The sequence below is a fragment of the Sycon ciliatum genome, chromosome 4 (assembly GCF_964019385.1).
Source record: "Sycon ciliatum chromosome 4, ocSycCili1.1, whole genome shotgun sequence".
NCBI classification, from domain to species: domain Eukaryota; kingdom Metazoa; phylum Porifera; class Calcarea; order Leucosolenida; family Sycettidae; genus Sycon; species Sycon ciliatum.
In genome coordinates this window covers 34,340,578-34,362,424 of record NC_088646.1, presented here as the reverse complement: position 1 = coordinate 34,362,424, position 21,847 = coordinate 34,340,578, and the positions used below count along the sequence as shown (strand labels likewise).

At 48.3% G+C, this 21,847-nt stretch overlaps 5 protein-coding genes across 6 annotated transcripts in view; 4 read left to right on the top strand and 1 right to left on the bottom strand.

Annotated features, from left to right (window-relative positions):
* LOC135815829 (microtubule-associated serine/threonine-protein kinase 2-like) overlaps positions 1-4,269 on the top strand; it is a 32,806-nt gene extending 28,537 nt beyond the window's left edge. For both annotated transcript variants that reach the window (XM_065329170.1, XM_065329172.1), the window contains 2 exons: positions 1,818-1,892; positions 2,380-4,269. In XM_065329170.1, coding sequence (XP_065185242.1) covers positions 1,818-1,892; positions 2,380-3,423 — 1,119 coding nt within the window. In that variant the 3' untranslated portion in view covers positions 3,424-4,269. The remainder of the gene's footprint in view (positions 1-1,817; positions 1,893-2,379) is intronic.
* Positions 4,270-5,215: 946 nt separating this feature from the next.
* Positions 5,216-8,429, top strand: LOC135815826 (F-box and leucine-rich repeat protein 13-like). Its single transcript, XM_065329167.1, has one exon. The coding sequence runs from the start codon at positions 5,484-5,486 to the stop codon at positions 7,890-7,892; it is 2,409 nt and encodes an 802-aa protein (XP_065185239.1). The 5' UTR covers positions 5,216-5,483; the 3' UTR covers positions 7,893-8,429.
* On the bottom strand, positions 8,347-15,605 carry LOC135815828 (ADP-ribosylation factor-like protein 1). The gene is made up of 10 exons (XM_065329169.1): positions 15,443-15,605; positions 15,250-15,352; positions 15,117-15,151; positions 14,640-14,690; positions 13,631-13,645; positions 13,308-13,323; positions 12,840-12,951; positions 12,296-12,343; positions 11,645-11,775; positions 8,347-9,135 (listed from the first exon to the last, which is right to left on the bottom strand). The coding sequence occupies exons 1-10, from the start codon at positions 15,444-15,446 to the stop codon at positions 9,105-9,107; spliced, it is 546 nt and encodes a 181-aa protein (XP_065185241.1). The 5' UTR covers positions 15,447-15,605; the 3' UTR covers positions 8,347-9,104.
* A 467-nt stretch (positions 15,606-16,072) lies between these two features.
* LOC135813525 (uncharacterized) lies at positions 16,073-17,275 on the top strand. The gene has a single exon (XM_065326617.1). It carries the CDS (start codon positions 16,073-16,075, stop codon positions 17,273-17,275), a length of 1,203 nt encoding a protein of 400 aa, XP_065182689.1.
* Positions 17,276-18,732: 1,457 nt separating this feature from the next.
* Positions 18,733-21,847, top strand: part of LOC135815825 (GATOR1 complex protein DEPDC5-like) — a 33,381-nt gene continuing 30,266 nt past the window's right edge. The window contains exons 1-3 of the mRNA XM_065329166.1: positions 18,733-18,953; positions 20,903-20,990; positions 21,499-21,542. Of these exons, the coding sequence (XP_065185238.1) occupies positions 18,911-18,953; positions 20,903-20,990; positions 21,499-21,542 (175 nt within the window). The 5' untranslated portion in view covers positions 18,733-18,910. The remainder of the gene's footprint in view (positions 18,954-20,902; positions 20,991-21,498; positions 21,543-21,847) is intronic.

Below are 21,847 nucleotides of genomic sequence, written 5' to 3'. Positions count from 1 at the left end.
GTAGTTGCATACTCAGTACTGCATGTCACTACCACTAATCACCATACTATCTAGGGGGGGGGGGGGGGGGGTATCTAGGGAGTATTACTACCATTCCATTTCAGACCAGTAGCACCACTGCAACTAATTCTCTGTATTGTTTTAGCTACTACAAGTACTAATGATTTTGCATTCACTGTAAATACTAAATACCCTGTGTGACCAGCTCAGATTTCATCCTGAATCACGGTTGTTAGATTGGAATCCGAATGTACCCATGCACGTTCCTGGTGGTTCGGTTCGGTTTGTTCAGATTGAGACAATGATGTGTTGTGAAGTTGCTGTGTGGAATGAAGGGGGGGGGGGCAATTATTTCATGAAACCTGTGCATGAAGTCTGTGCGGCATGCTGGTACAGTCATGTGTTTGCAATGAGGATGCTTCAGTGCAGTTCTCAGTCCTATATTCAGAACCATTCATAGTTGTACAACTCAGTAATCACAGTCATTAGGCCAAAACAAATAATGACCTTGTTTCCGGTCGCCCGACCGGGCCACTTTTTCCCAAATTCTGAAACTTTTTTTTGGTCCCAAATGTATGCAAACGGTGGCAATGCCATGTGTGCAAGTGCATTCAACGAGTCATAACTCAGTCAAATCTCAACCGAATTCCACAATCGAAACACCTACAAGGTAGCATAGCTTCTCAGCTGTCGGCTCGAAAACCTCCGGGGTCGATACGAGCCAGAATAACGGAGCTGGAGGGACTCGAACTGTTTGCTTGATTTCTCAGAGTGTACGAAAACAGGAATACACCACATGCTGTACAAGAACAGTGATTCTGACATGTCACATGACAATCGACATGGCAACAGCGAATCCTAGCGCGACTTGCCGTGCTTTGAATCAGCCACTGAAGACCTGTGAGCGCTTGCAGGTCTCCGATTTTCCAATCGGAGCACGCCCAGGCGTGCTCCGATTGAATCGGAGCACGCCTAGGCGTGCTCCGATTCAGCCATCAGAGGCCGCTTTTTTTTTTAGCTGACTAGACCGCCCTTGTTTTATCTCTGTGTTGTGACTGTGTACATTAGTCATTATGTAACATGTCTGAAGTACTAAACTGGCGACTAGTTGTGTTCCTTGTCTGGTCTAGTGTGCGTGCCTTGAGTAGGTACTAGGTATGTGTGAAGTACTACATGTAGTAGTACTAGTAGTACGAAGTAGTTCGTGCAATGCATGTCAGAAATGGTATCAAAGCTCCGATTCAGCCATCAGAGGCCGCTTTTTTTTTTAGCTGACTAGACCGCCCTTGTTTTATCTCTGTGTTGTGACTGTGTACATTAGTCATTATGTAACATGTCTGAAGTACTAAACTGGCGACTAGTTGTGTTCCTTGTCTGGTCTAGTGTGCGTGCCTTGAGTAGGTACTAGGTATGTGTGAAGTACTACATGTAGTAGTACTAGTAGTACGAAGTAGTTCGTGCAATGCATGTCAGAAATGGTATCAAAGCATTCGTACTCGGACTCAAGTGCTAGAATCGGAGCCCTCCGCGCTAGCGCGCGTCGGGCTCCGATTCCGCACTTTCGTCCTCGTACTCATGCTCGATTCCATACGTCAGTCAACTAACTTTGACATTGATCCTTGCCATGATATAATGTACAATGTACATGTACATGTGTAGGTACTCTTGTCCATCAATACCACAACGATTGAGGAACCAAAAAAAGTATCCAAAAAAAGTTTCATTCCGGCCGACCGAGTCTCCTTTTTGAGGGGTTGCCGACCGGAAACAAGCCTATTTTTTGTTTTGGCCTTATTTGTTTGTGGTCTTATCTACAGGATGTGGTGGTAGATAGCCATGCATGGAGGTGCGGTATTCGACCAGATTACCTAATTGTCAGCATTGACGAAGTGGTAAGTCAACGTGCATGTAGTACTAGTACTAGTACTCGTGCATGCCTGGAGACTGAGTAACACCTCCAGAGGATTTGTACGTTCGAACGAATCACATGCACACCACAGGGTGCATAGAATGGCCTTGGAGAGTTGGGTGCATTTGCAGTGGTTCCCGGACTTGGTCCTAACCGACTGGTACCAACACATAGCAGTAAAATATTGTTTTGATAACAAACATTGGCAGCACTACCTGTTTCCTGGGCATGCCATAACCCAGTCGGTCAGTATGCTACTGTACAGAATATCACATTGCCAGACTTTCTCATTGCCGAGTGCTTCCTAATTTACATCATGTATTTGTTTCCTGACAGTGCCATGGCAATGTGTTTCTCAACGCGGTGTAGGAAAAAGGATAATGTCGGTGTCAACCGCTGTGTTCACTTTCCATACAGTGTACATAACTCTTGCCCTGCCTACTTTCTTGTACTTGATGTATGGTCTGCAGGAAGTTGGTGGCTTGAAGCATACCGATGTTGTCCAGCTACTGCTGGCTGGTGGAAAGAAGAAAGTGACATTCAGTATGCTGCCGCTCGAGGACACCACTATCAGTACGGGCGGCCGGAAACGCCTGAACTCCGTCAGTCGGCGCGTGAGCAGCCGTGAAGAGGACAACCTGAAGCGCTTCGTGCGCCAGGGCAGTGGCAAGCGCAGGAACCGCCTCAACAACTTCAACATGCCGCAGATCTTCTCGCGCTCGCGCCAGGGCAGCCGCAAGGGCAAGGAGGGAAAGGAGTCCAGCGGAAAGCGCTCGCGATCAAACTCGGACAACCAGAGCAACAAAAACCCATCCCCTGCCACCAGTCCCACCTCTGTGCCGACCACCCCATCTCCCACACCGGCACGCAGCAGCACTGGCAAAGGGAAGTTCTCGTTTGGCAAGCTGGCACGCATCCTCAACAAGCCCCGCAAGCCATCGCAGACTATTTCACCGCTGGCGTTGAATTCCTCCGGCAGCAGCAGCACTCTCTCCTCACCTACGGGCAGTAGTCCACCGGCAGGACGGTCATTCCTCGCTCACACAGTCACCGGCTCCGAGGTGGCACAGAACTATACCGGTAGCATGCGCCGAGCAGCAAGCACTTCGCAAGTCCCGTCGTCGTCGTCGTCGCAGTCTCCATCGCTACTCTCGCCCACGAGCATACCATCGACTTCTGCCGTGCAGCGAACATCGCAACATGCCGCTGTCATGCACGACATCAAATCCAGCGGGTCACCGTTGCTGCGGCGGGCATTGTCTCCCGATCCGACCTCTCCCCCTGCACACCAGCAGCAGCAGCAACAAGCCCAGTCTTCATCGGCTGGAAGTGATGCACCAGCATCATCACCGCTAGCCGTCCGCCACAACACTAACCCCACATCGCCGACTAAACACGGCATGAGGCGTGCAGTGTCCACGTCTACACCACCCAGAGCAAGGTCACATAGCTCACAAGAGCGAATGAGGAAGATCTCGTGGGAAGAACGTAAAAAATGGTTCGACAACAGATGAGGCCGGCATGCCACTAACAAGTTGGGCAATGTGAAGAAACTGGTCCGTATTCGTATACTGTCATTGACAGTGTAGCTGCTGGATATTGGATCCTTGACTACTAGTATGTTGGTTAAGTCAGACAAACAGTGCGAGGTAGAACTGTGTAAGCTATGTTTAGTTATACATGTACTACTGTAGTCCATACGAGTAACAACATAAGCTAGAGTTGTGTAGCTGCAGACTGCAGTCCTCCATAGGAAACCTCACCCACTATCTCCACCGTAGAGTTGCTGAACGCCACGCTTTGTAGTAGTAGCAGTAGCAGCGCCGACACACCCCCGGGCCTAGCCACACACCCTCGGGCCTAGCCGTCCAACCAGACACCTCTACTCACTGTGCTTTGGCTATCGTGGTTTCATGCGTGTGTGCGTGTGTGCGCTCGCACGCGCGTGCACGCCCACCAAGCACGGGCGTGCTATCATGGCAGAAGCTACTGTGTACATATTCCTTGACTCCCGGTGACTTCTATCGTTGCCTGCGCAGCCTATAGGAAGAATCGACCGAATTGGTGTAGAGAACGATTCCTCCGGCTGGTGTCTAGATGACAGAACTGAAGGTCCAGATAACAAATTTATTATTTCCAGATTTTTCTAACCTACCAAATCCAGTTGCAACGACCCGCCATTGGAGTAGCTATTCCTGAGTTTTCTGATAAATTATCATCACTCCCCTTCCTGTTTCTGTTGTTCTCCGCTAACTGTAAATACAGTCATACCCTGCTCGTGTGAATAATCAGGCTGCTGACAGTGCTGTTGTTTTGATGTATGTACATACGTTGGTTGACAAGACTGCATTCAATCTTCAGATCATGTGACAGTGAATACTGTAATATTGAAGCCGCTGAGATCCGCCTGGTACTGCCCACCCAGGCTGGAAAGGTCGGCTGTTGCTGACCTGGGCAATCCGGGATCCGGCGGCGGCTATGGTGTGTGATGCACTGCATGTAGGGAGTTGGGGTAACCAGCATGGGTGGGTGGAGGAGGGTGGGGGTTCAGGTCATGCCGTTGCTTGATGTGAACTTTCTGGAGATTGTAATGCCAGCAAGATCTACTACTACATGTCAAACAGTTAGTTGATCTACAGACTACCTACCGTGAGCTCCTATTACACTTACCACTAAGACCAGTAATAATAATATCATTACTTCATAGAATGTACTTAGAGAACTGATCGACAATGCCATGCCGGTTTTTTCGGGTTAGCATGTCGCATGATATACGGGTAGTTCGTCTAGTGTTGTCTGATGATTGCACTGAGCATGGAAAGAGTCAGGGTTGCAACCAGCTAGTCTTGCTCCACTGTGTTGTACTGAAGCAGGATTCCAGTACCACTGTGTGGAGTGCAAAACCTGGCCTGGGGGAATTAATTCAGCCATGTACATGTAACTACATCAGCATCCAGCCTGCCATAATAGCATTAATACCTCTACCGGTATGGTAATAGTCGCTAGTGGTAATGGCAATGTGATCTCCTAGATCCTTTGAATCAAAGGATGTCACATTTTATTACATGTACCAGCTGCATCCGAACAAGTGTTTGCTGAGGCCCCGACACCTGCTGCCATACTGTACTAGTACTAGTAGTACTACTAGTACAGTAGTAGATCTACTGATCACTGACACTGCCTGTACGATCGATTTGCAATCGCCATAACATTCGCTACCAAGGCGACGTGCCAGTTCGGAGCTGAATCAGTGAGTGCCACTGGCATTGGCAAGTGACAGCAAAACTAATCAAAGTCTACAATCATGCTTGCAACCAGAAGATACAACACCAAAACGGTGCACCAGGACTCGAGTCGAGGAGGCTGGTGTTGCTTTCCGTTCACTAAAAACGATCTCTTGACGAGATCGAGAGGTGGAGGTCGGTGTGTATTGCGGTGAAAATACTACGCATTGCTCTAGCGACCACCGGCCACAACACTCAGTAAACGCGCTGGAGTTTCGAGTCCTGTTGGCAAGGCCATGTCGTGGGTCTTCTGGGTGTGATTTGCTAGGAAGGAAACAGCGGTCGCCACAATGAGCTATCGTCCGACTTTGGCAGGTGTGGATGAGTCCGTGCAGGACTATTTCGTACTGAATCAAATCCCGGAGATAGTGGAGAGCTTGCTGGCCTCTGTGTTGGTAGCACGACCGGAGGACCCGTGGACGTACGTGCAGGAGAAACTGGAATGGCTGCAGACGTCGGACGATTTCGAGGGCACGTATGCCTGGGATATGTTTATCGATGATGAATTGCGACCACCGAAACGCACGTTCAATGTACGTAGCTACATGGATAGCTTAATGGGTTATGACGAGGAGATGAGCGAAGAGTACGAGAAGGCGTGCAATCTGCACGTCAGGCTGTTGTTGCGGAGAGTGATACGGGGTTGGAGGCGCTGGACCATTGCTCACCAGGAGAAGCGGGTACTGCTGCACCAGCGCATGGATGAGGCACGCGACTGGCATCGACTGTATGCGCAGCGCGTGCACTTTGCCAAGTGGTGCCTGTGGCTGAGACGATATGCTGGTCGGCTTCACACGTTCTCGGCCAGCCTGACAGCTGTAGCCAATGTCAGCACGGAGCGGTTTGTGTTCCGCGCCTGGCATAAGTACACGCAGGAAGCCGTGCGTACAACGCGCTGGTTTCAGGCGTGTGAAGGGGACGATGACGAGAACGTTGGCGATGGGACTGGTCAATCGACTGCACTCCGTCCACCCGGCTGCGACGATGTCAGCTTGTTACCTCGTGTCCTGGCGGTGAAGGTCTTCTCCTATCTGACTGTGCCGGAGCTGGCTAACTGCTCGCGCTCATGTCGTAGCTGGAAGGTAATAGTACAGCAGACCGGCCTCTGGAGTCGTGTGGATCTGTCCACCTGTGCTCAGAAGGTCAGTGACGCTGCCCTGATGAAGATTCTCAACAGGTGTCGGCCGTTCCTTGTCCACCTCAATGTCCGCAGCTGTGATCAGCTCACGCCGCGTGGTTTGTCTGCCATAGGAGGCTGTACGAATCTTCAAGATCTGAACATGTCCGAGTGTGGTGAAGCGCTGACTGCCGAGTCACTGCAGAAGATCGTGGCCGGTTGCCGCAGCTTGCTGTATTTAAACATATCTTACTGCCACGTCACGGATGCGTGCCTGCGGGTGCTGTCGCGCCACTGTCCAAACCTGCAGCACTTGAGTCTAGCCGGGTGTGTGTCATTCACAAGCCGTGGTGTTCGTCACCTTTCCTCCGGCAATGGCTGCCACAAAGTCACCTACCTTGACCTGAGCGACTGTGTCCAGTTGACGACAGAGGCTACTTGGGCGATTGGTAAAGCATGCCCTCAGCTCAACACACTGGTACTGAATGATATGCCTCAGCTGGATGATGATTCACTGCGGGCTCTTGTCACCGACCTTCATAACGTGAAGCACATCTCGGTTATGGGATGTCCGAATGTATCTGACGGCTCGCTGAAGTTCCTGATGAAACAAGCTGCACAGCGCCTGATCTCCTTCAAGATTGAGAATAACAACCTGCTAACTGATTCATTTGTGAGGAGCCTGGCTCGTGCCGCTAGCCTGCGGCATCTGTGCCTGAACTCATGTGTCCGTTTGACCGACAACTCGCTGAGAGCTCTGAGCCAGTGCAAATACCTCGTCTCGCTGGATCTAACCAACTGTCTGCGTGTCTCGGACGTTGGAGTGCGGTACATTGTGGAAGGCGCTGCCGGAGCACAGCTGCGCAGCATCAACCTGACAAACTGTGTGCGTGTCAGCGATGTCACTCTGCTACGGCTGGCTAAGACATGTCAGGAGCTGCGCCATGCCGCCTTCTGCTTCTGCGAACATGTGCAAGATGCCGGTGTGGAAATGCTGGGAGACTTGCCCAACTTGATCTCTCTGGACCTGACTGGCTGCAAAGTGGCCGACGAGGGCATCTCGGCACTTGGCACCAACCCGCACTTCGCCGACCTGGTGCTGTCGGAATGCGTGGCCGTCACTGACAACGGCCTGCAGAAGATGTGCACGTTCTGTCCCAACCTGCACCTGCTCGATGTATCACACTGCCCGACCATCACTGACACCGCCATGAAGAACTTAGCATTCTTCTGCCACCTGATGACTGATGTGAACCTAACAGGCTGCAGCCAGTTGACCGACCTCACAGTGCAGTATCTATCATCCGGCTGCCATTTCCTGCACACTCTCGTTCTGGTGGGCTGCTCAAAGGTCACCGAGAAATCACTCAAGTTCCTGAAGCGTGGCTGCCCGGTACTGAGAGTGTTGGATCTCAGCGGCTGCAAGAAAATAACGAAGGGATCGATTGTGCGTGCCAATATGCCGCCGCTTCTCCACATCATCAAGCAGTCGGCACCAATCATCATGTCACCTGCTCCATCGCACCCCAGCACACCAAGGCCAACGGAACAAGGAGAAAGAGCAGGCATGGTACAAGTTTGATGTGCGGCCACTGTGCTAAGCAACTGTACACCTGCTGGAAGTTCGATCCAGTGCACTGCAAGAACAAGCTGGGAATTTAGTCACATGCACCCAAGCTATCTTTCCAGCACACACACACACACACCTTGGACCTGCCCATCGCGGAAGCGATGATAGCGAACAGCTATGTTAGACATAGCAACTTGTGCTGGGATTACACCATTCAACAGCTTGCAAGGCTGATGAATTGACCGCCACTAATTTTAGCCTGGTATCCACCACACAGCTGATTGAAGTGGCTTTTTCTGGCCAGTGAACACACACACACACACACACACACACACACACACAGGCACACACGCACACAATATGTGTGTGACTGTGCGCCTGTTGCCCGTGTGGCTAGCCAAGCTCAACAGTAGTCCATGACTTTGTCCTTGATACCAGCCAGCCTTTCATTGACCACATGGCAGCATCATTAGTCAATTCCACATCCAATGCGATAATAGTGCAAGCGCGACATCTAATCAATGCTAGAAATTATAGAATACAAACTCATCTGAACCCAGCAGCTTGACAAAACAAACTTACTTGAGACCAGAAACTAAAACGATATTTACAATAATACGAATATGTTGAGATCCAGATATGCAGTGATCATCACCACAATCGTGCGTAACTAGGACTAAAAAAGAGTGCATTCGGACCTCTGCATATGTACAGCAGCTGATTGCGCGAGATGGGCATTGTGCGCTATGGGCAGATAGCGAGACGGGCGCACTGCACGGAAATTCGGATAAGAAAACAAAATAGATGAGTGGGAACAGCAGACTGGGGCCAGTGGTTCACAGCCTGAAAAAAAGGCTATCGGGGTGACAGGTCAGCCCTCTCCAGTACACAGCACTGGCCTCCAGAACATTATATCTGTATAACTGTATGGGTAAATAGAAAGCGTGGGCAGAAAAAAGCAAGCAATGTACAAGCAGCAGAGATCAAACGGCGGGCGGGGGGGGGGGGGGGGGGGTTCCCTTGGAGTAAGCGACAGCCGACATGCGTGTCAGATCGTAGATAAATAGCCCCTGGCACATTCTCAACAATGCCATTTGAGAAGGTGCTAGACAACGGACCTGCAGACAAGCTGGAGGCAGGGTGGCTAGCTGTATGTTGGGATTGCCATATGCGACGGGGTCTTGGGTTGGGTGGAGTGTGGATGGTGAACACAGACACATTGTATCACTGCCGTGTCTTGAGAGCATTTGTTAACCTGCACATCAAACAAGAAATAGAACAACGAAAGTCACCAAAACAAGATCGGAAACATCAATACTTATTGAACATAAGCAATATCAAGAGTACATAACCCCCCCCCCCCCCCCAAGAGTGTGCAACTCCAGCTATGGAGTCTGCGACGGCAGAACATCACGTGACGAACCCGTACATATTAGTTGCACTCTGTGCATGATAGATACAGGGCTGTAGGGTTGTATGCAACCCTGCTTTGGGCTTAACTTTATTGTGATCACTTTGCACCGTTTGCCAACGTAGCCACTTGAACCATGTCACGTGATGTGATGTTCTGCCGTCGCAGCACTGCATAGACATTGTGCAGGCAGTTGCACACTTTTGGGGTTATGTACTCTTGGCAGTACGCATGGAGAATAATTAGAATAAAGCTATGAACAGGAAAAAATGCGCCCTCATAACAAGATGTTCCTTGCTTCTCGATTGTGATGTTTTCCAACTGATGAATGTCACAAGAAAACGATTTCAGAAACACTGGACCAACCTTGCTGACATGTGTGTATCATAGAGTCACGAGTGCATTGATACTGTTCATAGCTGTATTCAACTTAAATGTTGACCAGCAAAATAATCATAGCTGCTCTATTGAAAACATGCCTGTGAAATCCCAGATTGTACATCAACGGAGTGTGAGGAAGATGGCTACGAACTGAAAGGTTCACTGCGCAGATGGGGTCCTTACTCCCTATCAAGAGCAAGAAAGGGTTTGATTTGATGCAAAGGCATAGTAACTGTTGTAGGTACACAATACAGCGAAACTTGTACCTCCACGGGCCACAAAATCTGTACTAGTACTGTATAACCGAGGTACTAGTACTGTATAACCGAGGTACCAGTACTGTATAACCGAGGTACTAGTACTGTATAACCGAGGTCGTGACTACTGATGGTGAGAGGCTGAGGACCCTCCTTCCAACCATATCCAACAAGCTCCTCGAATGGGATTTGAAAGTGAATGAGACCAAAACAGAGCACACGCACATCGAACGGCACACTGATCGCATCGAGGAGGAGTGGCGAACCACCAAGAAACTCGGGTCCCTATTAGGTGATGCCGAGGATATGCTACGGCGACAGCAACTGGCAACTGTTGCCTTTGGTAAACTCTGGACGCTGTGGATCCGTAGGTCGCTAGTTTCGGAGGATCTCCGCATCCGGCTCTATAATGCCTTTGTACTCCCTGTACTCTGCTACAATTGTGCAACATGGGCACCAACGAAACAGCAGCTGAGCCGTATTGAGGCCTTCCACCGAAAACAGCTGCGGGCGCTAATCGGCATTGTGTTCCCGAATCGGATTAGGAACGAGAGGCTCTATGAGCGTACCGGCGCGGTTCCTCTCCGCATTATCATCTTGAGAGCTAGGTGGAGGCTCTTTGGGCACGTCCTCCGGCTCCCGGCTGACTCCCCACCATCCCTGGCCATGGGAGCGTACTTCGCAGAGCCTCGTCCAGCGGGCTGGAGGGGACGACCAAGACACACACTACCGACGCTACTACAAGATGATGCCAAGCGGATTGGACTTTCCTTGTCAAGCAAAGTCGATCTGGAGGCGTTCCGTGCCCTTGCTGCTGACCGAAGCGGTTGGGTGGGCATCTGTGCCCGAGTGGTGTCGGCACCCTAGTTTTTGTCTTCTTTTCGCATATTTCTTTTTTTTGAAACTGTTATGGTCTTTTGTATCTATTCGAAGTGGCTTATGCGAACATTTTTGGCTGGTTTGCATGATTCGCATGCCCATTAATGCAGCTGCAGGCCATGCTGATGTCTACGCGAACAAGCACATAATAATAATATAATAATAATAACCGAGGTACCAGTACTGTATAACCGAGGTACTAGTACTGTATAACCGAGGTACTAGTACTGTATAACCGAGGTACCAGTACTGTATAACCGAGGTACCAGTACTGTATAACCGAGGTACTTGTACTGTATAACCGAGGTACCAGTACTGTATAACCGAGGTACCAGTACTGTATAACCGAGGTACTTGTACTGTATAACCGAGGTACTTGTACTGTATAACCGAGGTACTAGTACTGTATAACCGAGGTACCAGTACTGTATAACCGAGGTACTAGTACTGTATAACCGAGGTACTAGTACTGTATAACCGAGGTACTAGTACTGTATAACCGAGGTACTAGTACTGTATAATCGAGGTACTAGTACTGTATAACCGAGGTACCAGTACTGTATAACCGAGGTACCAGTACTGTATAACCGAGGTACTAGTACTGTATAACTGAGGTACTAGTACTGTATAACCGAGGCCAAATGACCGGTACAGTAGAAGGCAGGGTCCTCAAAATAGTATTTATATCCCATAGTACTAAGCAGAGTTCCCCGCCACTATCCCATAGTACTTAATACTGAGAACACGTTATACCGAAGTTTCACTGTATATAAAAGGCAAAGCAGCATGGCTGGGGCAACACAGGCAATGGGCCGAACACGACCAGCTTCACTCACCATTCCATAGCCTCCTCCAGACCAGCACCCTGCGTAGCTGACGTCTTGAAGATCTGCCACGTTCTGCTCTTCAACGCTGAGAGGCCCAGCTCACGGGATACCTCAGCGGGGGTTAGCGCACCCTCCAGATCCTATAGCAGCAACGGATTCACGCCACAGTGAGGCCAAAACTTGAAAAGAATTTGCCGAGCGCCCTTTAAAAAGATGAAATCGATGATGAGCTGATTCGAACATTAAAATATGAAAGTGGATCGATACTACCGTTCGTAACGATGTAATTCAGCTCACCCAGTCTTTGCAGGTACATCTTCGGCGATGTTTTAATTGAAGGTGAAGACTACAGCCTTCAGGGAATGGTGCTTCTACGCACGTAACTGCCATGCCTCATGTCTCCGTTGAGATAATGTCGTACAGGACACTAGTCATCAATGCTGATACAACTTTTAAAAAAGGGCCTGGCTCAGAGAGAGAGAGAGAGAGAGAGAGAGAGAGAGAGAGAGAGAGAGAGAGAGAGAGAGAGAGAGAGAGAGAGAGAGAGAGAGAGAGAGAGAGAGAGAGAGAGAGAGAGAGAGAGAGAGAGAGAGAGAGAGAGAGAGAGAGAGAGAGAGAGCAGGAGGAAAGAAGACACGCTGATGCAGCATGATCGCTAACCTGTTTGTTGGCAAAGACCAAAAGTATCGCTTTCTTCAGTTCCTCTTCCTAAACACAGAAAGGAAATAACGAAACATAATGAAGAGTTAATACAGGACGAACACATTACATGTATGTACACGGTCACATGTACTGTAAAATACCGCGAGAGGCCGGAGAGCGCCCCACCTTGATTTTACAGCCAGGGAAAGGATAATCGTATGGCAGAGTGCAACAAAGTTTGTACGGTGTGAGAACGTAGTGTACTAAGGTCAAACTTAACAGGTTTTTGTGTGGAGCTCGAAGGCAAAGTGAGTACGGATTAACTGCACAACGCGCAATGTGTGCACAAGGTTCGTGTCGTATGACCTACAGACAGGACACCACCTCCGCAATACGACCACGAAAGGACGAGATAGTGGGGCGCTTTGGCGGTACTTTACGGTACATCAAATTATGACCCCAAACTGAAGAATGTTTCCCACACGACAGGGAAAACGGAAAGGACGTGTGAAACTGTATGGGATAGAGTGAATGCATATACACATGTATAACAGACGCTCACCTCTAGCATAGATATTAACTCGTTCTTGGAGATACCCATGCGATCCCGATCTGCGCTGTCCACTACGTAGATAACTGCGTCGGTGTTAGCATAGTAGCATCGCCAGTAGGGCCTGCGGTAAACACACAACACATGCACACTGGTAACTATATGACTGTACTGAAGGCCTTTTGCAGAATATACATTCATGATCATAGCGTATCGCAGGGAAACTGGCTGTGCAGGCGTAAACGTTATCCAACAGTATAAAATGTACAATGACTGGCATCGAACTAGAAGAAGAAAGATATCCTCATAGTAAGCACAGCAACTTCCCGCTATACAGACAGGAACCCATTTGAAACCTGTGCAAACCAATACAAAAAGCTCTGACTTGTGAAGTGCTCTCTCGCAAACAAAACAAATCAGGAAGCAAAAGAAGAGAGTGCTGGAAACAACATGGAGATGCACTGGGCTTGTGGCACTCACCGAATACTTGTTTGACCTGAACACAGACACACACAGACACAATAAGAAGCACACAGGAACAGGGGGCAATGACGATGTCTGCACCAACATGTCTTCATTACATCGGAGACAAACAAAGCATTCTTTTCTAGCCCCCCCCCCCCCCCCCTCTCTCTCTCTCTCTTTCTCTCTCTCTCTCTCAAAAGACACAAGGAAAGTGGAAAAAGAGAGAAAGCACCACAGACCGTGTACCGCATGTTACCTCACAGTGAAAATAGTCAGCAATGGATACCCACACAACGGCCAAGCAGAGAAGATCGCCAAGTTGAGAAAAAAGCACATACCTCCGAGATCCCAAACTGAAAGATGAGGTGGCCCGTGATGCAGACAGGACATCAGGAGCATATGAGCACAGATACAGATACACATTCACAGAAAGAAATACACTCATGGCTTGCACTGCAAAAGTCATTCTCAACATTTTTGATATGAAACCAAAATGTGTTAAGAACTTAACCCTTTAAGAGCCACAGGAAACTTTCAAAATTCTGCATTTTTTCCTGTTCCTCGGATCATAGCTTCAGTTCTACTCACTCAATCCTCACAATCTAGGGCTTCCTGGAACGGTCTCCGCGAGAGGAAGAGAATGAGGTCGATCATGATAGCCAGCAAACCGTCTATTCAGCGCTAGATCGCAGCGACAGTACGAAAAATGCCCCAAATGCGTCCAATTGCGTCCCGCTCCAGATATTTCATTTTACTCGATCGTGGAGTTCCCATTTTTTTGCTGTGTACTCTTGACAATATCAACAGTGAAACCCGTGCAAATTCGAGTAAAGCAGCGTGACGAAAAGTCTCAAAATTCTCAATACTAAAGTTGCACTGCGCGCTTTTGAAATTGCCGCGATCGCGGCTCAACTTACGAGTGATTTATCTCAGTAACCGTTGCTCGCAGCGCTTCGCGGATTGTTTCTCCCGACAGGTGAGAGTTTTCTCTTCGCCCTGGATATTTCGATCGATGGATTTGAGCGAGATTGGACTGAGTTACGATCTTTTGAAGTTTTGCATTTGAATGCGTCGTTTACGACGCACTCAAGTATGGGGCGGCTCTTAAAGGGTTAAGAGCCAGCATTATGTCCCCGATACTGTTACTACATTGATACGGACATCCGAACAACGTTTCATTTTTAAATGAATGTGAAAACAGCCCTTGCGAAGCAATTCAGCTGGAAGTGTGAAACTTCAGAGTATAGAGGTTATGCGACAAAGACATGAGAGAACAAATGTGTGCTAGATAGGTAGTTGTTAAGTCTAATTCGGGGTCCAGGTTGTTGGTACCGCGGCCGCTCTTACCTTGGAATTTTAGATTATTGTACGTGACACTCTCCACATTGAATCCAATAGCTGCGCAGCCACAGCAGAAAAAAGCGCAGAACATTGCCGGTTACAAACACCAGTATGTGTGCTTGTCTGACTAGTAGTAGTAGTACATGGTCATCCAACTTCCAGATTGCCATACCCAGAGTGCCGCATTACAGCAGTTGTTCGAATATGACAGGTGGGTCCAGCTTGAAACTGAACTTTTCTCAAAACTTACTTAAAACAAGACTTCAGTAGTGCTGTCATGATCAACCTGACCTCTATTTGGTGGATGCAATGTATACAGCAGGAAGTCCACAAAGAAGCTCAAGGTTTCATCAAATGGCACAGTGTTGTTGAGATTAATTACTCATACAGGTTGTTTACAGGTTCTAGAATGAGTATACATGTAACTGCAAGACTATACTCTAGTTACATTGCTCTATGCACACTTCCATATCCTGTCCTTACTTGGTATTGTTGTTACCACCTCCCCTATTTGTAATCTGTCAACACAGTAGCAAAAATACATTCAAAAAACCAAACAATCAGATCTGTCTGTGTACACTGTCAATTTCGATCGTTGCACACTTTGAATCACTACCTGTATAGGATAGTCGTCTTTCCTGCTCCATCCAAGCCCAGAATTAGAACACGGAGCTCTTTTGCCCCCCACAGACTCTGGAAGAGGCCGGAAAAGAACCCTCCTGTGTGCAACACACCAAGCACAAAGAAGGAATTTCGTATCTTGTTGGCATCTACATCAATACCACTAGCTCGCCCAGTATCTCACTGACCCATGTCGCACTTGTCACTTCAGCAATACCCACACCAGAATTGATCGACAACTATGCTTTGTTTCAGGAAAGGACGCCCAAGGTACCAAGTTCTGGATTTCCTACGTTGTTCCTGCCTTGTCATACAATTGACTACTCAAAATAATGTTGAAGAGAAGAGATCTTCTCAAGCACGGTGATTATTTTCTACGTGGATAATTATTTTGGGAATCAGTGCCAGCGTCCACGTGATACGACCGTTCACCGGATCCCATCGCGTCGTACATGCTCAGGTCGATACGTCCACAAGAAGACGTCAAGACTAGACTGTAGACTAGTGTAGACTAGTGTAGTGTAGTGTAGACCTGGTAGACCTGGTACCTGGTAGGGCGATACAAGAGCCCTGTTGATGGCTTGAAGAGAAGCTAGAAGCGCTCCGGCTAGCGGGGCCCGGGGCACTCGAGTCAAGACCGCGCAAGTCTCGGATTCTGCGCGCGTAGGTGCTCTTTGGCCTTTCAATGAAGAAAGTTTTGTGAGCACGAATGCCGTGCGAAGGGATCGAGAATCGGAGATGCAGCAAGTCCACACAGACTACAACTAAGTAATTAGTTACTTCAAGCTGATATATGAGTCTTCATTAGGAAGTGAACCATGCTGGCCATGTCGAGGGCAACCCAATTTCTTGTCAGCGCGCTGTTTTGCGTATTGCCATGGTGGTTACCGGGCTCTAGCGGTCTGTGGCTTCCACTGACGAAGGTGAAAGACTCCATTGTGGAATCAACAGGCGCACGATGCCTGGATGGAAGCAACCCAGCTTATTACCTGAGCATGCCAAGTGACCCGAAAGCTGTGTCAAACTGGAGAATACATTTTCGTGGCGGTGGATGGTGCTTCACTGCGGAAGAATGCCATGGGCGCAGCAAAACATCCATGGGCTCTAGTCTGCTTCTGCCCCAGACAATTGAGGATGCTCATGACGGATTCATGACAACCAACACCACGGTCAACCCCAAGTTTGGCAACTGGGGAGTGGTGTACATTGAATACTGTGATGGCTCATCGTATCTCAGCGATGTAGAACAACCAATGAAGCTCTTCGGCGATACAATCTACTTCCGTGGCCGTCGCATTCTCGCCGCAGTATTTCAGGATTTGGAGGAACGGGTGAAACTACTGTCGCTCGGCAAGAAGGTGGTGCTCTCCGGCACGTCAGCGGGTGGTCTGGCCACCTACCTGCACTGCAATACGGTGCAGAAGATGCTGAATGCTGATTGCGATTTCCGCTGCTTACCGGATGCTGGGCTGTTTTTGGATCATGCTGATATGCATGGTCAGGCGACATACGAGACTGAGGTGAAGGCAGGACTGGACCTGTGGAATGGCACACACAACCTAGACAAGACTTGCATGGACGCGTTCAAGTCAGCGGGCACCCCGTGGAAGTGTGCGTTCTCCCAGTACATCATTCCCTTCATCACGCCTCCGCTGTTCATCCTTAACTCCATGTATGACAAGGCGAGCATGGGCCTGGTGCTGCATCTCAACTGCAATCCTAGCCACGCTGGAAGCTGTAGCACGGAGCAACTAAAAGCTTTTCAAGCATATCATCTAGCCATGGCGTCAGCTTTACAGCCAGCACTGACTGCCGGCAATAGCACTGGAGTGTTTGCTACTGCATGTTATCAGCACGAGGAGTCGTGTCAGAATCCCGACTGGCTGGGAATCACGATAAAGTCTGTATCGATGCGTCGCGCCGTGGAGCAGTGGTATGACGGAGGTAATGTCAAACTTGTTGACACAACCTGGCCGAACGATCACTCATGTGTTCTCAACATCACGCATGGACCGTGTTAGCACCCTGGACGGCACAGGTATCACCAGTGTGCTGGTCAGTGTGGCAGACTGGTACGGTACTGGGATATTCTGTGAACTATAGTATGTACAGTACATGATTTCAGGTGCCCATACCAGTACCATACCAGTAGCATACCCGGCATGAGTGCAAGTACGTCGTGTATGCCGGTAAAGTTAGCCGGAGAACTTGACGTCGAATCTGAGAACCACATCAGTAGTATTGATGTACATGTACATGTAGCTTGTTATACTCTGTGCAGAAAACAATAGGCTCGGCTTCCATTGAGGTTCGTCATTCATTATTTATTATCCAAACTTTGCCGCTTGAATCAAGTCCGGTGTAGCCAGCACACATCAGGAGCATCGGACACGGTACGGTCACTACGGTATTGACCGTGCCACTTTTGCCCCAGGTGCCCCGTGAATCACTAAAATACATTGATCTGGGCTCTAAGTTTCCAAACCGTCTTTCGGCTCAGCACCACCTCCCCATGAGCAAATTCACCGTACTTCCGATGGCTGACCGCACCACACTAAAAGTAAAATACCTTCCAACGCCCCTGCACCGGCATTATACTGATCATTTGAAGCTATAGTAGATCTACTAGCGACTGCTACCGTGCTGCCTTCCTGTTTGTTCTACATGGGCCGCCGATTACAGACTAAGTCACAGAGCTGCGGGCAGCCAAATCGTGAGATCCTGAACATTGATCAAGTAACAGTTGGGTCCGGCATTTTAAATTGTTGGGGCTTGACTAAGTCAAGGGGTGATGGGAACCGTTCCCTTCCGGCGGCCCTCTCTACACTATGATTCACTCAATCACTGACTATTATTATTATTATTATAGACAACACCTCATGGCATGAAAAGAAAATCAGCCAGTACGCCGGGGAGATGTGGGTGTTAACCAACCATGGTGAATAAAAGTATGCCATGGTTAGTGGTGTGACACACTGATGTGCCAGTGAACTGCACTGCCGAGGGTGGGAACCCTGAGCCGGGGATTCGCTTCTCTTCAGAATGATCTCTCAGTGACTACGAGACTAACGAGTACTGCACACGTCCAGGGTTGGTAGCGCGATCAGGACTCGGGATCTAGGAGTCGGAACCATGCACGTGCGCACCTGAGCCGAGAAAAGTAACATGACTCTCTGAAACATCTACTCGTACAAGAACTTGAAATACAGGACCCCTGGCCTGGACAGGCCTCACACTGTGACAGGGCCTTTGCCCTGGCCGCTCGGCCGGGGGGCCCGGGGGGGGGGGGGGAGCTAGGGGCCCAGGGGCTACTGACATCACAAAAAAATATTTCCACAATCTTATTTTAAATTAATACGTCGTCACTTCCCAGTACAGTACCGGTATTTCAAAAGGATCTAGCTAGGAATCATGATTCATCATGCATGTCATGAGATGATACAGTGCAGAAATCTTTTTGAAATAGACTGTACACGTGCGCATCTGTAGTACTGTACTGTAAAAATTCTAATTCAAATCGTATTTTCACTGAGGTCAGGATCTAGGCTATTTTAGATCTATGAATGTTGACAACTTCTATTCGTCGTTCAGTAGCTATTTGATGGAGAAGAAATGGTTTTGAAATGTTACTCTGAACGGAGAGGTGACGTCTGAAGATGAAGACGTTCAAGCTTTGGGTTCATAAATCCGACTTCAGTGGTACGTGGTCATGTTATATCTTTGAGAAGCTTCCAAGTGAAATGTAGAATACTAGTAGACGGTTACAACACCTCGTCTCCGTCTAAGTTCCTGTCTTAAAACCTTTATCGTCCCATTGTTTGCATGGTTTTTATTTTTATTTTCTGAGCCTAGATAATCCATTGAAAGACAGGGATGGATCCAGGATGTGTACAATCCTTAAATAAAAATCAATCAATCAATGTTTCCAAGTGAGGGGGGGGGGGGGGCGTTCAGTTTCCTCCCATGTCCGCCCTGACCAACATTACTTGATTGTCTTCTAATGACATGTTTTGCACAATCAACATAAATTCCACAATCAAAACAAATTAAGAGAACCCACATTTCCTATTACATGCAGTAACTTGCCAGCTGTTACAGTGCACCTCTTTTCTACACTCTTCAGCTAAATACCGTAGAATCCCGCGGATAAGCCCACCCGCGTATAAGCCCATGCCCGCGCATAAGCCCAGGGTTTGTTCGAACATCACACAGCTTCATCGTACAAGCCCATGGGCCTAGGTCACACCGAGAGTCCATAAATTATGGACTCTTGGCCATACCATGTACGTAGTACATGCACATTAATAATATTTTTAGTACATTTCAGCACAATCATAGGTTGTTTTTGTTTGCACAGTGGTTTTTAGCATGTATTTCTCACTTCCTTGATACTTTTCAATAGCACAACTTGGTGTCGGCGTATAAGCCCATGCCCGCGTATAAGCCCATGTTCTCGTATAAGCCCACCGAAATGTCCTTGTGAAACAGATAAGCCCATGGGCTTATCCGCGGGATTCTACGGTATCATATAAAGCACAACGCACAGGGAGTAAAAATGAGGACCGGACAACAGTAGACTCCATATCTTTTCCCCTCTACTGATCTATATAGTTTGGCCTCCACCAGCCCCATCTCTATCCTGTCGCAGAGACAGTCATGCGTTCTGGTCCATTGTATTAAACTGAACATTGTCCCTGAACATCTCATCAAGTATAATTGGTTTACTTTCGCACGGGACACTCGCAATGGCATAGTACTTCCCAGAGCTTTGTCAACTATGTTTACCAAATCTCCTATCTTCTCTGCATACTCGTATTGGCTCAAGCTGCCCATGGAAATGAAGACAATATCCAATATTAGACAGTTCATAGACCATGTTAAATGTCATGCCACGTTGTAGGCTCGCTCGCCTCTTTTGCTAGCTTACCTCGCCGCTCTCCACCATGGTCAACATAGTGATACATTTCACCCCGCTGATGCATTATTTTCTTCCGATTATCATCTCCTTTCCTTCATTTTTTTCTTCTCTTGCCATGGCTGGCTAACGCCCCCTCCTTTGCATTGGCTTCTGCCATTGGACGGTGAAATAAATAAATAAAAATAAATAAATACGGCAGGTTTTCTGCAATTTTCATCAACCTTGTCTTCGTCATTGTCCCCAGTGCTGAGAGATTTAGCAGACGTTGAATGTGATTCCGAATTGTTCGTATCACTTCCAACACTAGTGGCTATGCTTTCATTTGACCTCACATGCTGAGGAGCGGCACCAACATGCAAGGGCAGCTGGTCTGCAGCCCGCTGCTTTGACGAACGTTTCGACTTATTTGGAGACAGTTGAAGAAAAAAAGTTTGAATGTCCATGTACAGTACCATGTACCTTACTGCTCATTGAAATCCTATCGAGTCACTCGAGTACCGGCACGCGCCGGACGTTGCACAGGCCTAGATTTGCAAACACTGGGTTGTGAAATGGTGCAGGGCGCAACCTTGAGTCATGTGATCGGATTTCATTGAGCAGTACTGTACTGTGGATATGTGCACAGTCTACTGGGCTTCGGGAGTGCTGTATGTACTGCCATGCACATGCAGCATTTGTAGCAACTAACGTGTAGGCCTTCTGGTATAATATATGTTGTGTCCATGCACAGAGGAAGAGATTGTAATCTGTCAAGAAGATCTGCCGCAGTGTTCTGTTGGTGATGTGCTGGAAATACACCACCCCGGTGATGAGTTCAGGTGGGTTTTGTTGACCCGGATTCCAGATTGTGTACGTAAGAACTGGACAGGCGACGAGATGTTCCCAAGCAATGTGTACTGTGCAGCCAAGCTGGGATACATACATGACATATTGTGCAGCAAAGTGTGTCAGCGTTCCATGTGCAACACGGGGTAGTAGAAGCCAGGATGAGTTTCACGAACCTGATCACCAACCAGTCATGCTATGTGCTACTCTTCCTGGACACCATCTAGATAAGATACCTTGGATCTAAACCCACTGATGGTATAGTCCAACCTAGCTGACAATTTATCAGTTCGGTTGGTACTGGCTACTTTGAAATAATTGAAGGCTTCCTGGAATCTGTTCTGTTGTATGCAAAATAGTTCACATAGGTTACTCCGCTTTCCCTGATCATCACACTGTGTGTGTGTGTGTGTGTGTGTGTGTGTGTGTGTGTGTGTGTGTGTGCGCGTGTGTGTGTGTGCGTGTGTGTGTGTGCGTGCATGCGTGTGTTTCCCGGATCAGCCGACTTTTGTTGAAAATCAAATCCATCGGCCATCCACTCAAAAGTAAGTATCTGCAGTAAAGCCATGATGCACTCTTTGACATGCCTTAGTAGGAGTCCTCTCTAAAATTCCGAAGTTCTCATCGAGCGAGCTGTGTTCACACAGGCTTCACCCCATCCCCTAGTAAGTAGCCATTGAACACCATGCGACTACAGCAAAAATCGGAATTTCCAGACTCACATTCCAACACAGGACTCGATCTCCTTCCCAACACGGATCCTTTGGGTGAAAATTCCAGAATTTTGAGGTGACCCCTTTAAATGCTGATATTTAATTTCGGGAGATCTAGAATATTTGTTACGCCTTTG

What these genes read in the sequence shown, in the direction of transcription:
- LOC135815826 (XM_065329167.1), top strand. Translation starts at nt 5,484, where the DNA reads ATGAGCTATCGTCCGACTTTGGCAGGTGTGGATGAGTCCGTGCAGGAC.
- LOC135815828 (XM_065329169.1), bottom strand. An exon ending in AAGACGACTATCCTATACAG is followed by an intron (nt 15,152 to 15,249) that starts GTAGTGATTCAA and finishes CTGTGTTGACAG; the next exon opens with ATTACAAATAGGGGAGGTGG. An exon ending in GGTGGTAACAACAATACCAA is followed by an intron (nt 14,691 to 15,116) that starts GTAAGGACAGGA and finishes GTGGCTGCGCAG; the next exon opens with CTATTGGATTCAATGTGGAG.
- LOC135813525 (XM_065326617.1), top strand. Translation starts at nt 16,073, where the DNA reads ATGCTGGCCATGTCGAGGGCAACCCAATTTCTTGTCAGCGCGCTGTTT.